The sequence below is a fragment of the Cnephaeus nilssonii genome (assembly GCF_951640355.1).
Source record: "Cnephaeus nilssonii genome assembly, chromosome: 3".
In the NCBI taxonomy this organism is placed as follows: Eukaryota; Metazoa; Chordata; class Mammalia; order Chiroptera; family Vespertilionidae; genus Cnephaeus; species Cnephaeus nilssonii.
The window spans coordinates 44,063,293-44,079,157 of NC_137074.1; the positions used below are offsets into that span (position 1 = coordinate 44,063,293).

The 15,865-nt window shown below is 46.0% G+C and overlaps 1 protein-coding gene across 1 annotated transcript; it reads left to right on the forward strand.

Annotated features, from left to right (window-relative positions):
• Positions 1-6,795: 6,795 nt before the first annotated feature.
• AHSG (alpha 2-HS glycoprotein) lies at positions 6,796-15,468 on the forward strand. The gene is made up of 7 exons (XM_079766610.1): positions 6,796-7,070; positions 9,532-9,642; positions 10,007-10,091; positions 10,785-10,948; positions 12,104-12,205; positions 14,162-14,245; positions 14,870-15,468. The coding sequence occupies exons 1-7, from the start codon at positions 6,858-6,860 to the stop codon at positions 15,155-15,157; spliced, it is 1,047 nt and encodes a 348-aa protein (XP_079622736.1). The 5' UTR covers positions 6,796-6,857; the 3' UTR covers positions 15,158-15,468.
• The last annotated feature ends 397 nt before the right edge of the window (positions 15,469-15,865 follow it).

The window sequence follows — 15,865 nt, forward strand, 5'->3', positions numbered from 1 at the left end:
GCATAGTGCTATGGAGCCAGACCCAGCAGGGAGCATCTGGAAACAAGAGTTATACTTTCCACCTGTGGAATCCTTAGCACCTAGCAAAATAGTAAGAAATAGTTTTGAAGGTAATGAATGTGTGTCCAGAGAATAATCAATACAAGTCAATAAATGGATCCACATAATCTACAATACTGACTCACTGTTGAAAGGACCCATTTCAACCCCAGTAATCTACATGATGGGTAAAGAAGTGTCCAAATTTACTAAGGTGCAATGAGTTACACTGGAGACAATGAGGCCACTGGAGAGAAGATTGTACTGCTTGTCTCCAGTGGCCTCATTTATAACCATACAACCCTTGGATGGTAAGGCCACAGCTCTGCTGAACATCTCCGTGACGAAGGTCCCAGCAAGCAGACCGTGGGCTCCTTAGAAGATGCTGAGTTCACCTCTCATCTTCCTTCTTGTCTGAAGAGTGCCACTAACCTGGTTTTGAAGGTATCAAAAGTTAATGACAGAAACCAGCCGGAGAGATAGGTGTGATTCTCTAATTGACTAGCATTCCTCTGGAAAACATTTAACCAGAAATGATGTAATCATTTACCTTGTATTTACCTTCTAAACCCAAAGTAGAAATCATTTCAACATCAGCTGAGTTCTCACTAAAGTCAACAGGTAAAGGTCTCTTCTGCAATATTGATTTCCAGATATTTTCTGCTGATTGAAATTATGGGGGTAAACACATTTTTTTATTCCTTTAATTGTTAACCAAATGCAATACATTTTTCTTTTCTTTTTTCCACTTTTCTTAAAATACAGCTATTTTTCCTATTATTAAGAATAACAATTTGTTCCCTTTTAGGCAGTGTCCAGCAGCCAGACTCCTCAAATTTCTTTGGGCCCTAAATTCTTTTGGTTTGGGGCTAACAGAGATAAAGTAATTGGGTTAAATCCAGGCTCCTCCTCAGTGTGATGTGGTCAAGTTGCAGAACCTCTCAGCCTCTGCTTCTTCTTCCACAAAGAACAGAGGATGAGAACAGTACCGCTTCTGTGGAGTTGTGAGGATTAAAGCGCAATGCCTTTTACAGAATAAGGAATCACTATGAGCTGTGATGATGATGTTTTCCTGAGAAGCCATTCCAGCTCCAGAAAACTCAAATCTCCCCATATTTTCTTTAACCCTAAAATGATTTTCCCTTTTGAGAGACAGACGTTTGAGTGAGTGTCAAAGCCGCACCAAACAGTATATAGTTTGAAGTTTTCCAAACAAAGGAGAATGGAAGGTTTCCCATAGTTTCTTATGGGATAATGAAAAGCCTACCGCAAGGATCGCTGTGTTCTTGAGGCCAATTTCACACATAGGATCAGCAACCCAAATGGGTTATAGAACTTTCCTTGAAAGAGTAGAAAGATTTGGTGAAGTACAAACCTGTTTCTATTCTGGGTTTAGATTATGCCTCTTCCCCAGGCTGGGACTAGGATGCAGCAAAAAAGAGGCCAAAGGCACAACATCTAAGGAGGTGCTATCCTGAGAATGTTGTACCTTCACCCTCTCCCTTGCCCCACCCTAGTCCAGGCCCTACTTTCCCCCATTTATCCCCTCAAATGTATATCTTTTCAGGGTTTGGATTTTCAGAGCCAAGTCATGGTTATGAGGGCAGCATTGGGGGAAAGCTTGCAGAGCCCCTTCTCCACCCAGAGAAAGGGAGTAATCACCTCCTGTCACTGAGCTTTAATAATTTTTTACCACGATATGCTCTGGCTCACGTTTCCCAACTTTAGTGCGTTGGCACTGAATACAAAGGGCTCTTCCAAATTACGTTCAGGGCAACTGGTGCTAAGTTACCTTCTCGGGAAATCTGACAGGTCCTCGGACAAGGGTAACCTGCATTCCATGAAGCGATGCTTTACATTGAAGAAATAAATCCCAGTCTTTCTCCACAGGACAAATATTAAAATTTCATATAACTTATAGTTCTTGGCTAATCCAATGTCACCGACCAGATGAGTCAAGATGAGTTCCTTCACGGAAAATGGTGTCTTCTCTGCATCCAGGCACCCAACAGCACGGATAGTAGGTGTTTCATAAATGTCCATATAAATGAGGAAACACCACACTTATCAGTAAGTAATTGGCCTCTCAGGACCTAGGCCCTTTAAACACCAGAAAGGGCAGAGCCAGGAATCTGGCCCAATGATTTAAACACCAACTACTGCCACTTCCTCTTTGCAAAAACCAACTGTTCCTCTGGCCTTTGCTGACGTACACTTGTCCATGTCCTGTTTTGTGAGAGGCTGGGTTCTAGCTCTCTCCTCAGTCCTTGCTGCCTGGAATGATTCTCACCCTGTGCTAGTCCTATCCTATGCCCAGAGACCCGTTTCCGCTGGCACGGCCCCGGCAGAAACAACCTCAGCAACTCTGACTCCCAGCTTCCCGGGACCCTTCCTGTCCTGCCTCCTGACTGGCAAGCACACATGCTGAATGCTGCCTGGGAACAGTTTGGATGCATTGCTCTCCTAGTGAAGGGCTCTACCGACAGATTCAGAGACCTGGTGCAACCACAGCTGCCATCTTGAGATCTCCACCGTCAGCGCACACCTGGGGTTCCGCCCAGCAAGTGCCGCCCAGCGCCCTGCTGTACCCTCCTGGAGGCAGCTGATTCTCTTCTGCTCCTTAGACTTTGGGCCTGCTCTCCTCAACCTGCTCTCAAAGCCCCTGATAGCCTCCATACTCTATCAGACACAGTTAGTGTGAGTGGGAAGAGTATTATTTTAATACTGTGATGTAGAGCTCATAGAAAATTGCACCAATAAGTAATTAAAATAATGAAACAAATGACCAGAAAGAGAAGTAAATGCCTATCTCCTACTGCATGTAAAGGAACTGGAGCTGGGGGAGGGAGAAGAGCGGGGAAGAGAATGGAGCACTTATGAGTGTATGCTCTGGGCATTTGGCAGGTGAAAATCTGTCCAAGTTTGGAATTGGTACCTCGAGCTTCCCTTGGCACTCTTTGCTACAGCTCTTTTGGAAAACATACCAAAATATTATCTACTAGAGGCCCGGTGCACAAATTCATGCATGGGTGGGGTCTGGCCAGCCCACCCCGATTGGGACTATCAGGCTGGGCTGGTGGGGGGGAGGGGCCATGGGCAGTTGGCTGGCCAGCCCTGCCCCCTGGTTGAACTCCTGGTCGAACACCTGGTCCAGTGGACAATTTGCATATTAGCCTTTTATTATATAGGACTAGAGGCCCGGTGCACAAATTCATGCATGGGTGGGGTCTGGCCAGCCCACCCCGATTGGGACTATCAGGCTGGGCCGGCGGGGGGGAGGGGCCATGGGCAGTTGGCTGGCCAGCCCTGCCCCCTGGTTGAACTCCTGGTCGAACACCTGGTCCAGTGGACAATTTGCATATTAGCCTTTTATTATATAGGATACTCTTCTTCACTGTCAGTAAGTAAATGGTAACATTTCTTTCTAAGGAAACTGAAAAAAATTTCAATGAGGGACCATTTTATTCAGCTTGACACCAAAGTTATTTCAGTTTATAAGAATTAGACTATGAGGTATTTGGGATAAATCCAAAGATATTAACAAATCCCATTTTAAAAGAGTTTGGATGCTTCCCCACATCTAAGTTCCCACAAAAGTCAGGATGGAAACAGTAGCAGAGGGAAATGGAAAACATCTGACTGGAAGTAGCACACCAGTTCAATGGCGGGGCTATCAACTGCCATAGCCTTTCGGATAGGCAGTTTGGCCAGAGAAATTAAGAGCTTTAAAAATATTCAAATCATTTGAAAAAAATTATTTCACTAATAAGAATCTATCCTGAAAATATAACTAGAAAGCCAAAGATTCCCAAAGGGGAAAAAAATGTCATTGAAGCTTTTGAATATGATACTGATAGCTTAAGAACAAACTAAATGTCCAACAGTAAGAGAATGGTTAAATATATAATGATACACACAGTACAATCACAGACAGTCATTATAAGCATTTTTTCAAGTCTAACCCAATTAGAATATTAAATTAAAAAGGAGAATTCCAAGTTGTAAATGCAATATGATTTAAATTCCATTAAAATAACCCCTCACATAGGAAAAAGAAAAAATGGAAATACACTCAAACCATAAATCCTGGTTATCTCTGGTGATGAGATTGTGGATGAGTTTGTTTTTCTGTTTATAGGTGATAGGGTTATAGGTGAGTTATAGATTGCTTTTGTTTTCCTGGCATCAGTAAAAGAGGACAATACCTAGTACTTTAGAAATTGTCACCCATGGGCGATCCAAGAGCAAAGATTCCAAAATAAATGATCCCAGTACAATACATAAATCATCAGAAAGGATGATCAAACAGGACTTTACTTCCTCTCCCCACCCTCAGATTGGGATGGCAATAGAACCACCGCAAAAACAGTGTGGAATCCCAGAGCAGAGGGGGCTGGGGCCTCACCACAGGATGGGGGAGGTAAAGGGGCATACAGATAGCACAGGGAGACATCACACCATAGGGAGAAGCTCCGTGGGTAGCAGGTGGCACCAGAGCAGTGGTAGGCCATGATTGTAGGAGGTGTCTAGGCAGATGGGCTTGAAGGCAGCTTTATGACATGCCTCACGCCGTAGGTGGGCACAGCAGCTAAATGTTCCCAAGTTTAAGGAGGGAGTAGCACTTACTAGTAGGTGAGAGAAGGCCTGTAGTCTAGAAAGGGTCCCACAGCTGAGATAAGGGGACTCCTGATTGGGGATGCACAAGGACTTTTTTCTAGGGACTAGATGAGGCAAGAGGATCTGAACTCTTGGGTGGACATGCCAGGGGGGTGTGACCAAGGACAGATGCACTAAGGACAGATGGACATGCCAAGTGGATGTGACTAAGGACAGATGACTAAGGCCTTTGCAGCTTAACTAGGCAAGAGAACACCCTTCTCTGCCCTTGGCTAGAGTGGTATTTGTATAAGTTGCCCCCTCCCCACTTCAGACTTGCTTTGAACCCCAGAGGGGAGAGAAGCACAAGAGGCAAGCAATCCTTGGGACTGGGTTTCAACCCAAGTGTCTGGGAGAACAGGTTACATGGAAGCGATTAAATTTTCACAAGAGAGCTCAGTGTCAGAAACTCAATTGTATGGTGGAAAATAAAGTTATATTTTACATACCTGAGCTTATGACATGAAATATTCACTCACTGCATATATTTTGGTGATTTTCAGATTTTTTACTAATGGCCATATTTTATATTTTAAAACAAGAAAAAAAAGAGAAAAGCATCGTATCCACAAACAGTTGCTCACGAGTTAAGACCCTGCAGAAAATGGGGCAAAGGCTGATGGAAAGTCACCCCTGGTTCTGAGGATCATTCTGAGAGCTGGTTTTGTGTCTGTAAGAGCCAGGATCTCCCTCTCAAAGAGAACCCAGAGTCCTGACCACATCTCTGAACTTCTGTCATTGAGATTCTGTGTTAGTGTAGGAGCAGCTGGGAGTAAATGTGAAACTGGTCCTTCTAGCTACTTCCTATGCCCCATCACATTCCCCCCTTGTCTGCTTCCCTCCCACAGCAAATCAATATTAGTGAGGTCCCCTGTAGATGACCCCCTCTTTTTCCAAAACCAAGTTTTGTTCTCTGAAGCAATAGCAAACAACAGAACAAATCCACCCACACACAAGGATGACCTCTAACTGTTTGAAGAACACGTTGGTCTCCGTGTTAGGGCTTCCTTGTTCCAGGCTAAACCACGCCAGGTCCTCATGATATTTTCCAAGCCTCCTGCTATCCTTCTCACCTCCTTGGAAGTTACAACTGGGATTGTCCAGGGCCCCTTAAAATGGAGCCAACAGCGTGGCCCTGTGCTTACTGTGGCCCAGAAAGACTTTAACTCTGCTAAGGCTTCGAAGGACATTTTGGAGGCCCCTGCAGTGTCTCAGCCTGCAGTGGGGAACTCAAACCCAGAGTTTTGCCAAGTGAGTGGCTGTTATCCCAGGGCTCCCTCTGATGCACTTACGCACTTGTGGGGGCTTGGGCTGCAGGACACACAGGGCCACTGGTGCCAATCACACCCAGCCACCCAGGAGACCCAGGTCAGGGATGTATGTGCTGTCACCTACAGGGCCCTGGCAATGAGGTCAGTAGACAAGAGGATGAGGAAGTATGGAACTCCATCTTGCTCTGCTGGCCCTAGCTCTCCCCTGTTCTGCTGTGGGAATCCCCTTTTCCCCTCTTCTCCCTCCTGCCCAATCCCCACTTTATGCAGAAACATCTTCATTTTTTTCCTTCTTGCCTCCAAGGCTCTTACCTAACATTTTGGCATCTCCCATAGCTCCCCCTTCTCACTCTAGATGTACCCTTGCTACATCTGTGGGCCTTGTCCTCCCTGCAGGATCCCTCTAGAAGAGATAACACTCCCTAACATTAGAGGATTTCATCAAGTTGCTGCACATCCCCCCTCACAGACCCCCTTGTGTGCTCAAATCACAATAGAAGGCACTCTCTCTGCTGCCAAACCCACAGCACTCCAGGCCTGTGCCAGCCCCCCTCACCTCCATGCACACCACATCCCCTCAGCCTCCTCTCTTTGCTGCCATTCCCATGTTCCCATGCCACCACCGCCCCATCCCCAGAAGCATTGATTTGGCAGATTTCTTGGGGCCAGCAATGTCCTAACCTGTTTGTTTTTCCAGGGCTGATGTTTGCAGGAATTTTCTTGGAACCACAACAAAAATCATCCCACGTCCTTATGCAATTCCTCTGGGAGGCTTCAACAGATAAATAAAGCCCTTGCCCCCTCCACTGGTCTACCTTTCCCAGAGAGCACCTGGGTTTCTTCTGAAGCCTCCAGAACCTGTCCACCTGCCAGGGCCTCTCTGGAGCAGCCATGAAGTCCCTCATCCTGGTCTTTTGTCTTGCTCAGCTCTGGGGCTGCCACGCTTTCCCGCCTAACCTAGGTCTGAGTTATAGAGAACTGAACTGTGATGACCCAGAATCAGAGCAAGCAGCCATGGTGGCCATGGACTACCTCAATAAGAACCTTCTTCGGGGCTACAAGCACACCTTGAACCAGATTGACAAAGTGAAGGTGTGGCCTCGGGTAAGTGAATCTCCTGCGTATGAGCTGAAAGAACCTGTTTGTGGAGCTTAACTGGGTATCTCAGATCACATCTCCCAGCAAAAAAGAAACTGCACAGGAGGTAGACTCTGATTTCTTCCCCAGAGGGAGGGAGGGGGCAGGTGCAGGGCAAGAGAGGACATATCCTCTTCTACAGTCACGGTTCTTGGCAAGGAAAGGGTTGGGGGTAGGGGAGATTTATAGGAGAAGAAAAGGATAATTTGAAGTTCAAAGGTAGAAAGTGGCTTTCTAGAAAACCCAGGGTGCAAGAGACTGAATTCTAGTTGCCAAATTATCACTGACTGGAAATCACTTTTCGTTCTTTGCTTCAGTTATTTCTGGATGAAGTCAGAGTGAATGAAACTAGCATTTGACAACTTACCTGTTATATGGCAGGCCCTTTCACATATATTATCTGCTTAACTCCTCCCACCCCTCACCCCTAGTCCTGTGTGGTAGGTATTGTCCTTGTCTTACACAAGAGGAAACCAAGGATCTGACAAATTAGGGCTCCCCCCTCAAGGGAATATAATTAGTAAGCATTGGTCTTGGATTCAATTCCAGACCTGTGTTCCTTCCTCTGCACAAGCTGCCTCCCAGATTCCACATTCCAGAGAGAAGTGTTGGCATGAAGGAGATTTACGTCCGCACATGCTGGACAAGAAACCAATGCAGTCAGCGACAATAAAGGTCAAGCTAGAAAACATGTCTTGGGCATCAGTTGAGAGAACTGGAGAAGTGGGGAAAAGGCATCTGTCTCTTGACTATTTTGAAATTAGATTGTTTATCTGATGAGGAATAATTCTTTTAGCAAATGTTGAGTATAATCCTTCTGTGGGCAAGAACCAGTGTCAGGTGCTATATTAGGTTGACCCATATGAAATTGCCATTTTTGTATATTAAAAACAATCAAATATTGGCTTTTTTTGTTAATCCTCACTCAAGGATATTTTTTCCATTGATTTTTAGGGAGAGTGGAAGAGAGAGGGAAAGACAGAGAGATACAGTGATGTGAGAGAAACACATCAATTGGTTGCCTCCTGCATACACCCCAACTAGGGCCCAGGCCAGGGAGGAGCCTGCAACCGAGGTATGTGCCCCTGACTGGAATCAAACCCAGGACCCTTTGGTCTGCAGGCTGATGCTCTATCCACTGAGCCAAACCGGCGAGGGCCAAATATTGGCTTTTTAATGGTTCAAGCCAATACAAAGGTAAGAAAAGACATAGTGCCCACAAGAGTTTTAGAATCTAGAAAGGGAAATAAGGTAAACATCAAGATATATGAACTGACTACCATCTGATCTCCTAATGGGACAAAATATCTAAAATCAGGATTGTCCCAGATGGATTCTAGGAGCTCTGCAACCATACTGATATACAGAGGAAACTGATCAATTCAGAGGGAATAGCACACAACGTGCATCTGTGAGGAAAAGGTAATGAACAGACATTGTGGTTTTCTCTAAAGGCAGAGCTTGGGAGTCATTTTCCTTGAGAAACCCAGAAGTGTGCGACTCCTACCGCCTGCACCTCTGGATGTTTTCAGGAAGGTATCTTTGGCACATCTGCACATCATAAAACACAGCTTTCTCCCATAGAGGAGATTCTGAGGCTTCAGGGACTAGCGAGTAAGGGAGAACAGAGGCAATAAGAGGCAAGAAGAACTGGGGTGGAATAATAATAAAAAAAAAGGCATATTCATACTTTCTTGATTTTGCAGGCTTTGAAGAAAGGATACAGAAACAGGTGAACTGGCAAGAACAATTCCAACGAGTTAATAGCTCTCCTATCACTGCCTCCTCCACAACTCCTTCTGGTTTATGCTAGTGACTTACACACTGCCTCCTCTGTCAGAGGGGCTCCTCTTCCCCCTCACCACCAGCAGGGGGCAATAGAGGGGAGCAACTTTGCATCTGTCATTTGCGAGCCCAAGACAAAAGCCAAGGACTTGCCCTTTAGGGAGGAAAAGGAAATGGGGAAGGAAGGAAAGTAGGGATGGAGAAAAAGTAGAGACAGTAAGATATCATCGTACAGCATCTTACGTTACTGCTTCACTGAGAAAAATCCAAAGCTGACTTTTTAAAAGCACTGCTTGAAGGGCGAAATTTTAAAAATTAAATAGGTGTCAGCTTTCACTTTTAGCTTCCAAACAGAGCTCAGAGTGATGCCTGTGCTTCCATCACCTGTCCAAGCCCACGCCCCCTTCTTCCTGGTAAACACCCTTAAGCACCTGCCCAGCCAATAGAGGAGGGGGACCAGGAAGCCCCGTTGCGGTTTCGCCCACGGGCAGGTCAGCGGTGGGTGGAGTTGCACACAGTAAGAATGACTTCCCTCACCTCTCCAACAGGAGGTGGGTTCAAGCCCAATGGGGGCTCACCCTTTGGCCTGATCAACAGGAACAGGGCAATACACTGCTCACTTCTTCAATCTGTGTCTCCACAGCGGCCCATGGGAGAGGTGTTTGAGATGGAACTAGACACGCTGGAAACCACCTGCCACGCACTGGACCCCACCCCCGTGGCCAACTGCTCTGTGCGGCCACTGGTGGAGCACGTGAGTGGCCCTCTTCGGGTGATTTCGGATAGTGGCCCAACCCAGTTCCACCATGGCTCTGCATAGATCAGGCCTCTTTATCCAGCTGCCCAGCCTGCCCTCATGGCTAGCCAGTGTGCAATTTCTAAAATTGCATTTGAAGCCTCCTTCCCTGGGGCTAATTTTTGCAACAGTTCAACTTACTTATTGTAGTCCTCCTTGCAACCAGAGAGTGTAATGTGTCAATATGCCCCACCCCCACCCCAAAAGGTGATTTTGTGAGGCCCACCTTTGACAACCATGCCTGAGGGACCAACCCCTCCCTGGGTGAGAAGTGAAAGGCCAGCCCTCCTCCTAGGCCCTCACTGTGGGTTTATTTCTCTAGGCTGTGGAAGGAGACTGTGATTTCCGTGTGCTGAAACAGGGCGGCCTGTTTACTGTGTTGTTCGCAAAATGTGATTCCAGTCCAGGTAGAGACGATTCTTCTTACTTTGACCTTGTAGAGAGAGCGAAGAAGGAACCTGCATTGTTCTCAATGTTCTAGCCACTTTGTTGATGAGGAACAGGAGAAGCCAAACTTCCTGGGTTCTGGGTTTGGAAAACTGTTTTAGGGAGCTCTTCTCGTTGGAGGTGAAAGTTGCCCCTTGATGTGAGGGGCTCCTGCAGAAATGTCAGCATGGCCGGAGCCACCTGAAGGTTTAGTAAAAGCAGAGATTATGCTAAGGGAAATAAGACATCAGAGAAAGACAAGGATCACATGATGTCACTCATATGTGGAATCTAATGAACAAAAACTGATGAACAAAATAGGTCCAGAGACATAGAAAGCATGGAACAGACTGTCAAATCTCAGAGGGAAGGTGGAGGTGGATGGGTGTGTGTGGGGGGGTGAGGGTGAGGATGGGAAAATATTAACCATAGCTCTTATATGCATAACCCATGGACACAGGCAATAGTGCAGTGAAGGCCTTGCGGGGAGAGGGGGGAGGGAGGTGTCAATGGGACATCTGTAATACTTTCAACAATAAAGATTTTTTTTTTAAAGAAGCAGAGAAAACGCCTAAAGCCATTTGGATCCTGTCTTAGCCCTTTCTAAATAAGCAAAGCTGGGGTGAATGCTGTGGAGAATGACAACCCTCCCTGATCCTTCTCTCTGTGTGTAGACTCGGCAGAGGACGTGCGAAAGGTGTGCCCAGACTGCCCCCTGCTGGCCCCACTTAATGACACCAAGGTGGTGCACACTGTAGAGGCTGCTCTGAAGGCTTTCAACACTCAAACTAATGGCTCCTATTTCCAGCTTGTGGAAGTTTCCCGGGCTAAACTTGTGGTAAGACTGAAACTGTTTGATAAATTGAGCAGTTTGGTGGCACTTTGGGAATGCACGTGGTGAGGGGCAGAGCAGGTGCAGGGGCAGCAACAGGAAGGCAAGGAGGGGGGTGGGGAAAAGAGTCCTGGAGGGTATGAGGACCCTGAGTGTCATCAGGATCTCAGTGTCCAACATAAAACAACCAGACGCTGCCAGTCCCATTTCTCCGCTCTAGTTAACCCTGTGGCTCTCGGTTCAGTGGGTGGGAGTTCTCACTTTGTTCAGAAGCACCCACCAGAAATTCATGGGTCTCCCAACTTTATCACCCATCCTCACTGACCCTCTGTAGCACCCTCCTAATTGATATTTATAAAGGCATGGACCTACTTACACAGATAGGTGTATAATGGTGGGATCCGGATCCTAAAATGCCTTTTGAATCACTGACAAAATCTAATTATACTGTGGATAGTTTAGCACATTTGAATGCAATAGAATTCTAATATTTAAGAAAACTGGTTTTCTGGATACCAGCCATGGCATATTTGGAAATCTATTACCAGAATATGTGCTTCGTGGCATACCCTCACCCCCAGACTACACCAAATAACAGGAATTTTATTATTGTGTCTATATGTTCCATAAGAACTATAAAAAAGAAAAGTATAAATATCTTGCATACTTTCATTTCTTTTTTTTTTTTCATTTGATCCTGCTCTCTACAGTTGGTGGAAGAGGAATCAATTGATTTCTTTACTTTCCTGCTCTATTTTGGAATAACCTGAACCTCGGGTCTCAAAGTGCAGCCCAAGAGGAAGGCTGGGGTGGGGGAGGCAGGGTTCTCACCCAGATCAGTGTAAGGTTGGCCACTGGGTTCCTGCTTCTTATTTGAAAACTCACTCTGCCCTGAATGATGGGCAGTGGATACTTAAACCTCTTTCAGAGGAGACCTGCCCCCAAACTCTGTATTTAATATTGGAGAACATGAAGCCACAATAACCACCTTCTACAACCCATTGGAACCATCTTTTCTGGCCACTCACTGTGGTCTGTGTGAAAAGTGCTCCCGGGAGTGTGCACTGACAGGGCCCTTGCTACGGCCCTCCAGCCTCTCTTTCCCTGCCTTTTTCATGTCAAGTCATGTGATCTCATGAGCATTTTCATTTCTCTCATCAGCCTTTTACACATACGACCTATGTGGAGTTTGCAATGGCTGCCACTGACTGTGTTGCTCAAGAGGTCACAGACCCAGCCAAATGTAACTTGCTGGCAGAAAAGGTAAGTGGGCCAGGCCCTGGGGATGGAAAAGCTGGTTGTAGAACAGAGCATCCTTAGAGCAAGCTAAGGAAGCTAATCTCGGGGCTGTGGAAAGGGGATCACAGTGCAAAATACCCACTCCCTGTGGGGCTGGGTCATGCCAGCCTTCTTCTGAGGTGTCACCTCCTCCCTTTAAGAGCTGTCTTCACATCATTTCACCTGCTGAAGGTCCCTGGTGTTAGGAAAATGACAGAGATTGTTCCTAACTAAGCCAAATCATGTCTGATTGCTGGGACTGTGGAGTGTAGATTTTTCTAGACATACCCCTGATATTAAATCTTTCAATTGGGCCAATAAAGTCCACTTCTAGGAATTTAGCCTAAAGAGAACATCAGAGATGTTTGACAGAAATATATCTATATACACATGAAACTAATACGAAAATAATATTGAATGTAAACTGTAATTGAAAAATAAAGTTTGAAAAATACATTAATTAATTAAAAGAAATTCATTCCATAATATATATCTGTAAAGATGATTTACCATAGATACATAACGACCCATAGAAGATCTGAAATGTCTAACAGGGGAGGGTCACTGAATAAAATAATGGCACATCAGTAAATAGAAAATTATACAGACACTAAAAATTATGTTTTCAAGAAATAATGAATGATGTAAGAAAATGCTCTCATATTATAGTAAGTGAAAACACATAATATCAAATGTTATAGTTACAATGATCCCAATTTTTAAATGATATTCAATCAGTATTTTAAAATAAGAAAAATACATGGACGTTAATGGAAATGCTCCTGAGTTAGTACCATATGAGGGATTATGGGGGTTTTCTCCCACTCTCAAAGTGTTTCTGTATTTTTCGCATTCTATATAGAATTATATGATATACTAGAGGCCCGGTGCATGAAATTCATGCACGGAGGGGCGGAGGTGTGTGTCCCTCAGCCCAGCCAGCACCCTCTCCAATCTGAGACACCTTGAGGTTGAGACACCTCCAATCTGAGACACCTCGAGGGATTCCCCTGTCTGACTGCACAGGGGAAATCGGGCCTAAACATGCAGTCGGACATCCCTCTCACAATCCAGGACTGCTGGCTCCCAATTGCTCGCCTGCCTGCCTGGCCTGATTGCCCCTAACTGCTTCTGCCTGCCAGCTTGATCACCCCCTAACCACTTCCCTGCCAGCCTGATTGATGCCTAACTGCTACCCTGTCGGCCCGATTGCCCCTAACTGCCCCCCTCCCAGCCAGCCTGGTCACCCCTAACTGCCCTCCCCTGCTGGACTTGTTGCCCCTAACTGTCTTCCCCTGCAGGCCTGGTCACCCCCAACTGCCCTCCCCTGCTGGCCCGGTCACCCCTTACTCCCCTGCAAGCCTGGTTACCCTAACTGCCCTCCCCTGCAGGCCTGGTTACCCCTAACTGCCCTCCACTGCTTGGCATGGTTGCCCCCAACTGCCCTCCCCTACAGGCCTGGTCCCCCAAACTGCCTTCCCTTACAGGCCTGGTCCTCTCAACTGCCCTCTCCTGCAGACCTGGTACCCCCCAAACTGCCCTCTCCTGTAGGCGTGGTCTCCCCCAATGGCCCTCCCCTTCAGGCCTGGTCCCTCTGCCCTCCCCTGAAGACCTGGTCACCCCCAACTGCCCTCCCTTGCTGGCCATTTTGTGGTGGCCATCTTGTATCCACATGGGGATGGCCATCTTTGACCACATGGGGCGGCCATCTTGTGTGTTGTAGTGATGGTCAATTTGCATATTACCCTTTTATTAGATAGGATATCTTATGTAAGCAGAAACTATAAACTTTAGAAAACTGTGTGTGTTTTTTTAAAAAAGAGAGAAATTAAGAATTCAAGGATTTGTTTTCTTTCCTTTGACATGTTGGAGTATCAATGAAACTGGGGGAGAAATTTACTTATTGAACCAGTTCTAATAACTCCTGTCTTTCTGTGGCAGCAATATGGCTTCTGTAAGGGGTCACTCACTGAGAAGGATGGTCAGGAAGAAGTTTCAGTGACCTGTACAGTGTTCCCAACACAGGTAAGGGAGTCATGGATACACTTGCCCTCATGACCCCTTGGCATTTATGTAGTGTGTTAGTAATTACAGTGAATTTGCTGCCCTGACCCACAATGATAAATAGCACTGGGGTATGTGGAACCATCACCAAATGGAAGGGTATTTCATCCATTCCTTCCCAGCCCAAGAACTGGTACCTACAGGGTAGAACCATCCTAGTAGGCATTTGACAAGGCCACTTTTTATTTGTGGGGTGGGAGAGGTTTTCTGAGTTGCAGAGACCAGGTGGCTAGATCTTCCCAGCAGCTCCCAGTGGCTGCAGGTGTAGATGACAAAGAGGGCAACACTGCTGGTGAAGGTTAGCCATCAGGTGGGGTGCTTTTGCTCATGGGACATGTCTAAGTCCACAATTCCCAAGACAATTGGTGAGAAGGGGCTACCATATGCCAATTACTCTTCTCTGCATCTCTTATGATAATCCTTTGCACCTAGGTAGTTCTTTTCTGTCATATTCCATGTAAATAGAAATTATTGCTGAGAAAAAATTGGGTGGGGTTCCACCCAAAAGCATGGGTGGCCTTGTCTGGGAGGAGAAAGATAGCTAACCCATGGAAATGGTTCTCTCTCCTGCCTGTGTTACTACAGCTTCAACCAGACAACAGCCCTGTGGCTTCACCTTCTCCAGATAACCTGCCCGCAGCTCCTATGGTATTGGGACCCCTGCTGGTGGCAGCTCCACCGCTACCCCTGCCAGTGAACCGGGCACACCATGACCTTCGCTACACCTTAATGGATGCAGCCTCAGTGGAGTCTGCCTCAGGAGAATCATTCCATGCCGGGAAAGCACCCAATGTGGTGCAGCCTAGCATGCCTGCTGCTGTCAGTCCAGTGGTCCACCTTTGCCCAGGGAGAATCAGACACTTCAAGATCTAGATGAAGGTCAGGGATGAGAAGGATTGGCAGAGAGAACATAGCCACCATTTTGTCCAAGTTTGAGTACGGGTAGGGGCTTTGTCTGCTACCAAGGCAAGTGCTACTACATGTGGTCTAGATTAATATCAAGTCTTGAATTCCAATTCTCTTCCTTCTTCAGAAAACAGAAGCAAAGGGGACGATGGTTATGTTTGATGAAAGGCATAAGGCTGGCAACTTATCATTGTTCTGATACTAAGCCACCACCATTATGTTCTCTGCCTTCTTTGACCTCACAAAAACAACTGTAACTGTGACTTTCAGAGGTGCTCTTGCCAAACTTATATTTGCTTGTTAATAAAAGTGTCAGAAGGATCTTCCTGAATAAAGAAGGTTCTAAGCAGAAATGTAGTCATAATTATTGCCTACTTCCTCCAAGCTCATGTGTGTGGGCTGTCTTCCCAACAGCCACTTAACAAGTGTCCCTAAGCAAAAGCAAAATGAAAATAGAGACAAAATAGAACAAAAATATGCTGTATTACTAAACACAGGAAAAAGTGAAACTAGAATCTCCTAAAATCCCATAAGATATGTCCATTTCCTTATGAGAAAATAATTCTTTTCATTTCATAAAGGTAAAAAATATGGCTAAACAAAGACCGAGTCTCTTAACTTTGTATAGACAAACCAACCATTGTTTTCCCCAATACCCAGGTAAGGAGAGATTGG

Excerpts from the sequence above, each read along its gene's own strand:
- AHSG (XM_079766610.1), top strand. The coding sequence starts at position 6,858 with ATGAAGTCCCTCATCCTGGTCTTTTGTCTTGCTCAGCTCTGGGGCTGC. Across the intron at positions 9,643-10,006 it reads TGCGGCCACTGGTGGAGCAC|GCTGTGGAAGGAGACTGTGA; the intron begins GTGAGTGGCCCT and ends TTATTTCTCTAG. Across the intron at positions 12,206-14,161 it reads GTAACTTGCTGGCAGAAAAG|CAATATGGCTTCTGTAAGGG; the intron begins GTAAGTGGGCCA and ends TTTCTGTGGCAG.